At 50.8% G+C, this 9,399-nt stretch overlaps 1 protein-coding gene and 1 non-coding gene across 2 annotated transcripts in view; one reads left to right on the top strand and one right to left on the bottom strand.

Moving 5' to 3' along the window:
* Positions 1 to 9,399, bottom strand: part of UBE2L3 (ubiquitin conjugating enzyme E2 L3) — a 41,719-nt gene that overhangs the window by 13,302 nt on the left and 19,018 nt on the right. Inside the window, exon 2 of the mRNA XM_014586827.2 lies at positions 3,012 to 3,198. Within this exon, the coding sequence (XP_014442313.1) occupies positions 3,012 to 3,198 (187 nt within the window). The remainder of the gene's footprint in view (positions 1 to 3,011; positions 3,199 to 9,399) is intronic.
* LOC114007341 (U6 spliceosomal RNA) lies at positions 1,160 to 1,262 on the top strand. The gene has a single exon (XR_003548978.1). It is a non-coding gene; the product is annotated as a U6 spliceosomal RNA (small nuclear RNA).

The following is a 9,399-nucleotide window of genomic DNA, read 5'->3' as shown; positions in this document are numbered from 1 at the left end:
ATCTCTCCAAAAAAAAAAAAAAAAAGGCCATAGAAAATGCATGTTTTTTGGGACCAGCAGATGGCGTAATGGCTATGTCACTGGACTCCCACGTAGTCAACCGTGGTTCGAGTCCCGGACCTAGTGGCTTAAACTCACACTGGGCGCGTGTGCGTGCGTGCCCAAGATCCCGAGAGGAGAATGGAGGAGAAGGGATTACGGCGTGGCCATCCCCCCTGGGGGGAGTGATTTCTCACTTTCTGTCTCTCTGTCTGGTGAGCGCACACGCCCTATAGCAAAACAAAACTCTCAAAAAAAAAAAAAAAAAAAGCTTTTTTGTTTTTTAAACTATGCATGGATTTCAAAATGTTTTGTACCAAAAGAAACTGATACTTTGACTCCATTTCCCTCTCTCTAAGAGCATGTGCTTGCTAGACAGAGAGACAGGGAGATAGCATCCCCAAAGGGCATGGTCAAGCCGCAATCCCTTCCCCATCTCTCTGTCCTGCTGGAATTTGGGGCATGTATGAACAACCTGGAATGTTTTTCAAGCTGCCAGGGCAGGGACTTGAGTTGAACTATGGCTGGCCATGGGATACAGCTTCCTTAACCAGCAGGCTATAGGGCCAGCCTCTTCTATTGCGTTTTCCCACAAACATTCTGAGGTCCCCATACACAGTGAATGGGATCAAGGCCATGCCGCAAAGAATCCACACAACAGTTATGTAGCAACTCCAAACTGTCATGAATCCCAAGTCCGCAATCCTGCCCATCACTGCACAAAGGTTAGCACCCATACCAAAATCTGGCCTTAAAAATAGCAACAACAACAACAAATCCCAAGGATGGGACCAGCAGATGGGGCAATGGTTACGTCGCCGGACTCGCACATAGTCAACTGTGGTTCGGGTTCCAGACCCGGCGGCTTAAAAACCACGCCAGGTGCGTGTGTGTGCATGCCCAACATCCTGAGGGGGAACGGAGGAGAAGGGATTGCTGCCTGGCCATTCCCCGAGGGTGATTTCTGTCTCTGTGGAGCGCATGTACCTATAGTAAAAATCACTCTTAAAAAAAATATCCCAACGATGGGAAGCAGCCAGTGGCGGGGAAGGCAGCCGGATCCCACATGACTGACTGCACGGTTTGAATCCCGGGCCCAGTGACTTGAGAAACATGTCAGGTGCTTGCTTCGGCAGCACGTATGCTAAAATTGGAACGATACAGAGACAACGAGCTTGGCCCCTGTGCAAGACACGTCAATTTGTGAAGCAGTTCGAATTTTCCCAGTCAAGTGAAAACAAATTAGTAATTTATATATGTCAGGTACGTGTGTACAGGTGCTGGAAACGCTGGGAGGAGAGTGGAGAAGGAGCTGCGGGGTGTTATGCCCGTGAGGGTGCTGTCTTACTCTCTTACCCTCCCTCTCTCCCCTCCAGCACGTGCTTGCCCCATAACAGTTACTACAACACGAATTCCAAGCTGACAAGTACATTCACCAAAGAATAAAAAGCTGCCCCAGGCTTTCTGTTTTTCTGGCTCTCTGAACAGCAGCAGCCACAGCCAAGACTGGAGAACGTTTCAGCTACGTCTGAGGCTAAAACCAGGAATAATCAGCCACAGCCCTTCCCGCAGCCAGCCCCAGGGAGAGGCGGCAAGGGGCCTGCACCATCTCCTGCCAGACTCCTCTATCCTCGGGTGAGGAGCAGACCCCAGACTCTGCTGATGGGGGCAGAGGCATGGGACTTAGAGAGACCCAGGCGGCAAGAACTTGGGGTATGTGAACACGGGCTGACAGGATGCTCTGACTAGTGATGGCTGACAGGCAGCTAGGGGTTTGTGCAGGAAAAGGCAGGCCGTGAGCACTAAGCACAAGTGTGTCAAGCTTGCATAAGCCCAAGTATCACGCCCGCTGGAGATCCCGGTATCTGAACGAAGGTTTAACACCTGCTCCGCTCTACGCCAAAGCTCTACGCCAAAGACCTACGGACGCCTTCACAGGGATTCTTTCTTTCTTTCTTTTTTGGAGAGGTTTTTGCTATAGAGCACGTGCGCGTGCCAGACAGACAGAGAGAGACAGAGACAAAAAGCGAGAAATCACCCTCCAGGGGAGATGGCCACGCTGCAATCCCTTCTCCTCCGTTCTCTTCTCGGGATCTTGGGCACGCACGCACACGCGCCCGGCATGAGTTTTAAGCCACCGGGCCTGGGACGTGAACTGCAGTCGACGACATGGGAGTCCAGCAACATAGCCATTATGCTAACTGCTGGTCCCTCACAGGGATTATTTCTGACGAGCAAGGCTCGCATTTTTGTGTGAAAGGCTTTCAGCTCCATCTTCCAGAATGACCATCTGAGTCACTGAAAACCTCTGCGGCCGCCCCAATGCCCATCCGCTCTCTTTTACCTAAGACCACTCGCTTTAACCGGTTCAGTTACTTACTTACAGAAAAGACACCAAAAACATGAGAGTAGAACCTCAAAGCAGTCTAGAATTAAATAAAAGCTAGACACAGTCCTTCACAAACTAATTATGGACTAGGGACAAGAAGGGCAACCGCAGTACTGAATCTAGAACTCTGCCCAGAAAAACGAGCACGTGTCCAGACACCAAGCCACACCCAGCCCCAGGGAGCCCAGGCCTCCACTCCTGTGGAGGCCGAGCCACTGGGCTGGGGCTCATGCTCTTCTTCCATCCAGGCCCCCTCCAACCTCCCTGCTTCCCTCAAGTCTGAGTTCAGGTACTAAGGCAGTGTGAGGCCACCTCAAGCACCAGATTCCCATCCCTTCTCACGATCCTTCGCCCTCGCTGTGCACGGAAGGCCTTTCCCGCCCCTGTACGGTCATCGGCTCACTGAAATGGGCCAGTCCTGGTGGGTAGTGACTGGTGGGACCTCGGCAGGGCTTCCCCATGCACTTGAATCAATAAGGGAGGATTTCTTGGACTCCCACATGCCTGATGTGACACGAGCCCCTGCTCTGCAGCAGCAAACCCAGGAGGGCCCACCTGGGGAAGACACAGGAGCGTGCCTTACCTTGGTCGGTTTTGGTGGCTGGCTTCCAGTTTTCAGCACTAATTACTGGCAGACAGACCTGCCCCTTTTCATCGATGTTCGGGTGATAGATCTTTGTTTTAAATGTGATCTTCGGTGGTTTGAATGGGTACTCTGCTGGAAAGTTGATTTCGATTCTGAAGGCCCCCTTGTCATATGGAGGGTTGTCCTGGAAGGAAAGAAGAGAGACCAGCGTCAACACACTGCAGTTCACAGACCTGTGGCGGAGACGGAAATGTTATTGCTTACTTGAAGTCTCGTCACCTTCAGGGCAACCCAGTGACAGTGACCAGTATTTCCAGAGGAAGATATCAGCCAAACTGGCCGGCCCTGGTGGTGCATGGTACTGCAGTGAGCCCCACGGGAAGGTCCTGGGTTCGTGTCCTGAAGTCTCCCTGTCCATGCCAGGCCTGTGTGCACACCCATAATCCTGGCTGGCTGGGGCTGAAATGTGACGTAACAACCTACAGGGGTGCACCCTCACTCCCATCTCTCATGGAAAAAATAAACTTTAAAAATAAAAGGTATCCGGGGACCAGCAGTTGACATCACGGCTATGTTGCTGGACTTCCATGTGGTCGACCACGGTTTGAATCCCGGACCCAGTGGCTTAAAAATCAAGCCAGGCGCATGTGCGTGCGTGCCCAAATCCCGAGAGGAGAATGGAGGAGAAGGGACTGAGGCGTGGCCATCCTCCCTGAGGGGTGAATTCTCACTTTCTCTCTCTCCGTCTCTCTCTGTCTTTCTGGCGGGTGCACACGCCCTATAGCAAAAACCTCTTAAAAAAAAAAAAAAAAAAAAAAAAGGATCTGTTAAACTATGAAAAAGTCTAGGATTGAAGTCCTAGTCTCTCTCTCTCTCTTTTTAGACTTTTGAGGGGGCCAGTAGTGGCACGGTGGTTAAGGTGCTGGACTCCCACATGGCAACCATGGCTGAAGCCCTGGACCTGGTGGCTTGCTTTCTCTCTCTCTGGTGAGTGCACATGCCCTATAGCAAATTAGTAATAACAACAACTGGGACTAGCAGATAGTGTAATGGTTATGTCACTGGACTCCCACGTGGCTGACAGTGGTTCAAGTCCCGGACCCAGAGGCTTGACATTCACACCGGGCATGTGTGTGTACATGCCCAAGATCCCAAGAAGAGAATGGAGGAGAAGGAACTGTGGCATGGTGATTCCCCCTGGGGGGGTGATTTCTCACTTCCTGTCTCTGGTGAGTGCATGTGCCCTATAGCAAAAAGCTCTTATGATAAATTTAAAAAATTAAATAAATAATTAAGAAAAATAAGACTACTGAGTAGCTTTATTCCACAGCTCAGCTGAGAAGGAAATACAGAGCTTCTCCACACGCCCACTGCCCGACACCTGCACAGGTGCCCACTGTCAACCTCCCACAGGAGAAGGGTAAGCTCGCGATGGCCGACGGCCCGCGCCGGCACCTCCTGGACCACTCAGAGCTCGTGGTTTACATCAGGGCCCACTCCTGGTGCTGCACATTCTGCGGGACCTGCCCGACGATCACACGCACCTCATAGCTGGGCCTGCAGCTGCTATGATCCCAGTGCCTGTGAACCCCCAGCGTGACAGCGTCCAGGCGTGGGGCCGCTGGGAGGGGACTAGGTCATGAGGGGATCGGTGCCCTCAGGGAAGAGGCCCCAGGGAAGTGTACCGCCCTCCCGCTGTGTGAGGGTACATGGTGGGCACCATTTGTGAAACAGGAACCAGGTCCTTGCCAGACACCCCATCTGGGCGCCTTGATCTTGAACTTCCCCGTCTCTAACTGTGAGCAATCAATGTCTACTGTGACAGCAGCCGGAATAGGTCTTTTCAGACTCTTAGGGATCCTCCTTGTCTTTTCATGGCCTGACTGCGTGTTTCTTTCTAGCACTGAATCATACTTGTCTGGATGTACCACAATTTATTTATGCATCCACCCATGGAAGGGCATCAGGGCCACCTCCAGGTCTGGGCAACAATGACTCAAGCAGTTGTAAGCATCTGCGTGCACGCTTCGGTGTGGGAGTGTCTTCAGCTCACATGGGTAAATACCAAGAAGTGTGATCGCTGATCATATAGGGAGAGTATGGTTAGTTTTTTTTAAAGATATTTTTTGCTATAGGCCTCGTGATCTCTTGAGACAGACACAGAGAGAAAAACTGAGAAATCACCCCCCAGAGGGGATGGCCATGCTGCAACCCTGTGGGGAGGCTTGTCAGGGTAGGGAGAGACTAGGGGCTGGGGGGAGAGCGAACGGGCCAGGCCGAGCGTGCCTGGGTCTGGATAGAGAGGCTGTACACATCCAGAAAGGATTCAAAAAAGACAGGATTTGGGACCAGCAGGTGGCATGGAGATTAAGGCGGCTGGATCCCACAGAGCGGACTGCGTGGTCGAGACCTGGACCCGGCAGCTTGAAAATCACATCAGGTGTATGTGTGTGCCCAAAATCCCGAAAGGAGAATGGAGAAGAGACTCCCACGTGGCCGTGCCCCATGAGGGATGATTTCTTACCCTCCCTCTCTCGCTATGAGCACAGGTGCTACAGCCCTACAACAAAACTACATTTGCATGCCAACAAAACCTTCCCTGGTGCCTTCTTCAGGGGACACAGAGCTTTCTAGAACACTGTCCAGAGATAAAGCAGCAGCAGACCCCTTCCTAGGCCTCACCCTGTCTGCCCAGCCCAAGCAGCTCCGACCAAAAAAGCTAGACTGTTGCTGATGAGCTCAGAAAGGAAGTGGGAAACAAGCACTCACGATGGTGCCCAGCCTGGCCTCGAACTCATAACCCTCCTGCCTTGACCTCCTGAGCAGGAGTATAGGCACATGCCATCACTCTTGGCCTCACTTTTAGTTTTTGAGGGGAGAATTACTTTTGTATATATAGACATACATCTTGAGAAGTTTATCTTTTCCATGAGCGAGGGGCCGAGGGGAAGCGCCCAGCAGCAGCCCTTGCACCACAGCCCATCCGGGTTCACGGGCGCACACACACCTGGTGCGTCCAGGGAGGTCTCCGGGTACAACCTGGAACCTTTTGTGTGGGTCGACCTTGCAGGGCTGTGTTACAACCGCCCCACCATCTGGCACCCCGATTCCTAAACTACTCTTGCTAAGCAAACATCACTGTCCTTTACACTGCCCGAGCCAGGTGCAAGGAGCACTCTTCTGGCTGCTGAGATCTGCTCAACAGCTTCACTCGCTGCCCAGGACTGACCACCCTCTCTGTGCCTCGCTGTGTAAGGCGCTGTGCTGAAGACAGGGGCCCGGATGACTATGGCTGCTCGGTCCTGGGCTAGCAGGCCTGACCTCGACTCTGCCTCGTCCAAGCCTGGTGAGCATCTGCAAGGTGGGGTAACAGCAGTCTGCACAGAGGTTTAACCATGATGAGCGATGAGGGCTGTGAAGGCCAACGGGCCTGGGGCAGGGGCAGGGCTCAAGAAAAGCAGCTCTAAGTGCAGGGGCCAGGACGCTCTTACCCGGGGACCGTGGTCAAGCTCATCCCGACTTCTCTGAGCCTCTCTCCTAGAGAAAGCAGCTCTGTGGGCAACCAAAGGATGGTTCGAGGGTGTGGAGGTCACCTAGATGCCCGCCTGTCCCTGGGATTTGGGGGTGAAAGAAGTGTGCAAAAATTAACGCACGGGTTGCACCTTCTGGATAAAGGTCTAAAGCTCCACCAGTGAATTTTCAAACGTTCTAGAGCTGAGCTTGTCCTGCAGGAAGGCGGCTGGGAAGTAAGGGATGTTAATGAGAACACATGGTTTTGCTGTAAAAATACATCACAACAACTCTTTAGGGACTTGCCTCAGACTCAAGCTGCAACATTTCAAAATCAAACTAACTTAAGATTTCAGTGTTTTATTGTCACCTGAACCTAACCAGGATTTCTGTTATTCTTTCTTTTTCTGTTATTCTTTCCTCTTTTGAATGCCTTGTGCCTTCTGAAGCTAATATCGCTTTATCAAAGAACATCCTGAAATAGAAAATTAATTTCTGATCATTTCATGTGCTCTACATTAGTTCACAAACTTTAAATTCCACTTATCTATTCCTGAAGGTGCTGTCACTAGTCAAACACACATCCACACATACAATTTATACATATCTGTTTTTAAAAAAGAATTACTTATTTAATTTCACTTATTATTTTTTTTTAATTTAACCAGATAGAGGCAGAGAAAAAGGGAGAGTGAGAAAGCAAGTTGCCAGGTCCAGGACTTAAAACTGCAGTCAGCCATGTGGGTGTCCAGTATCTTTAACCACCATGCCACCTCTCAGCCCCACAATTTATATTATTTATTTATTTTTTCCATAAGCAAGTGAAACAAAGAAAGCAAGCGAGAGAGAAACAGCTACCTGCAAGAAGATGCGGGTGCCTCAATCCCTCTCTGGCCTCAGCAAGCCTGAGGTTCCAGGGAGGTCTCGACATGAACCTGGAACCTCTCAACGTGGGTCAGCCACGGAAAACTTCAGTGAGCCCATTTAATTTTAGGAGCCTCTTTGTTCACTTTCCCTTTATACAAGGAAGTGGTGGTAAAGAGTTTTTCTATTGTTTTATCAATAGTATAGTTAAGAAATATCAAAAGTAAAGAAAAAAAAAAAGGTATCATTTTGCTCTCAGAATCCACATTTTTCTTTCCTTTTTTGGAGAGGTTTTTGCTATAGGGCACGTGCGCTTGCCAGAAAGACAGAGACAGACAGACAGACAGAAAGCGAGACATCACCCCCCAGGGTGGATGGCCATGCCGCAATCCCTTCTCCTCCATTCTCCTCTTGGGATCTTGGGCATGCTAAGCACTGGATCCAGGACTCGAACCACAATCGACTACATGGAAGTCCAGCGAAATAGCCATTACGCTAACTGCTGGTCCTGTGCTGCCCTTTCTGCATCCCAAGGCTCCACCAGGCCGAAGGCTTGTGCTTCTCCAGCTTCTGTCTAGCTTGGCGCTGACCCCTCTGGAGTACCCTCTCCCAGTGGCTAATGTGTCACCCAGCAGGGCCACAGGGGGCAGGGCCCAGGGTTCTTGTTAAAGGGGAATGAAAGGAGGTGGCCAGGCCTGGTTCGAATGTGCTCTCAATCTTCCTGCTCCATGCTAGAATCTCTTTTTTTCCCCCGAAAGATTTCTGCTATTGGGCACATGCGCTCACCGGAGAGACAGAGACAGAAAGCAAGAAATCACCCCGGGGGGGGGGGGGGGCAGATAGCCATGCTGCGATCCCTTCTCCTTCATTCTCCTCTCAGGATTTTGGGCACACAAACACATGTGCCTGGCATGGGTTTTAAGCCGCTGGGTCTGGGACTCGAACTGCGGTGGACTACGTGGGAGTCCAGCGAGGTAACCATTACGTCATCTGCTGGTTCCCCACACTAGAGTCTTACCAAAAGCTGCAATAAGCTCGTGGTTCTTCTGAACATAGACTCTGCCCTTCTCACTCTTTGTAAGGGGTCTTTGAATGCTATCCTCTCTTATCTATTCTGAAAACAGGCTTCCTAGTTACTTGAATCACGAAATCAGTTCAATTACCAGATTCATCTTATGCTAATTTCTGGTCTCCAAAGACGGCTGCTTTTCAACAATCTGGTCTTATGGGGCTTTTCATCGTACAGTTCTTTGGCAATACATACTCCAACATTAGCTATTCAATCATATTCTCTCTGAAAATAAGTATCAGTACGATGAAGTATTTTTAGAACTGGTTTTCCAATCTTTCATGACTAAAGTACCCCCGAATTATAACTAAATTTAAAATCACCATCCACTAACTAAGTCGACAGGAACTTTCCCTCCTCTGCACTCGCACAGCCATGTGTACCTCTCATGGCATAATTCATTTTTCCTCCAGAAATTAAAAACAAAACCCACACCCTGGGACCAGCAGGTGGTGTGGTGGTTAAGGCACTGGACACTCCCACGTTGCTGACCGTGGTTCGAATCCCAGACCTGGTGGCTTGCTTTCTCACTTTCCCTCTCTCTCTGGTCAAATTAAAATAAATGAATAAATAAATTTAAAAAATTAAAAAAAAAAAAAAAAAAAACACCACACCCCAGACCTCCCATCTCCCAGGGTAATGGCCACGGGGTGTTCTTCGCGCTCACGTCACGCTCACACGGCCCTTCTCTCCATGGCTCCACTACTCGGGTGTGGTTCTTCCACAGCTTTGGCCACAGGGCCACACACACGATTCTGCCCTGCGATCCAAGGCTGTGTGCCCTGCTGCCTGTCTTCTGTGGGCCCCATGCTCCCTGCAGGCGGAGCCACGCTCCACGCGGATGCCCTGGACGCCATGAGGGCAGGCAGCACTGCAGCTGCTGTCCTGAGCCCCGTGCCTGGCTTGTGACGGTAACGGCCCCGGCAATGTGGAAGGACACTC

Source organism: Tupaia chinensis, unplaced genomic scaffold (assembly GCF_000334495.1).
Source record: "Tupaia chinensis unplaced genomic scaffold, TupChi_1.0 Scaffold000024_1, whole genome shotgun sequence".
NCBI lineage: Eukaryota > Metazoa > Chordata > Mammalia > Scandentia > Tupaiidae > Tupaia > Tupaia belangeri.
Note: the sequence above shows the minus strand (reverse complement) of the source record. Positions and strands in the feature narration are given on the sequence as shown.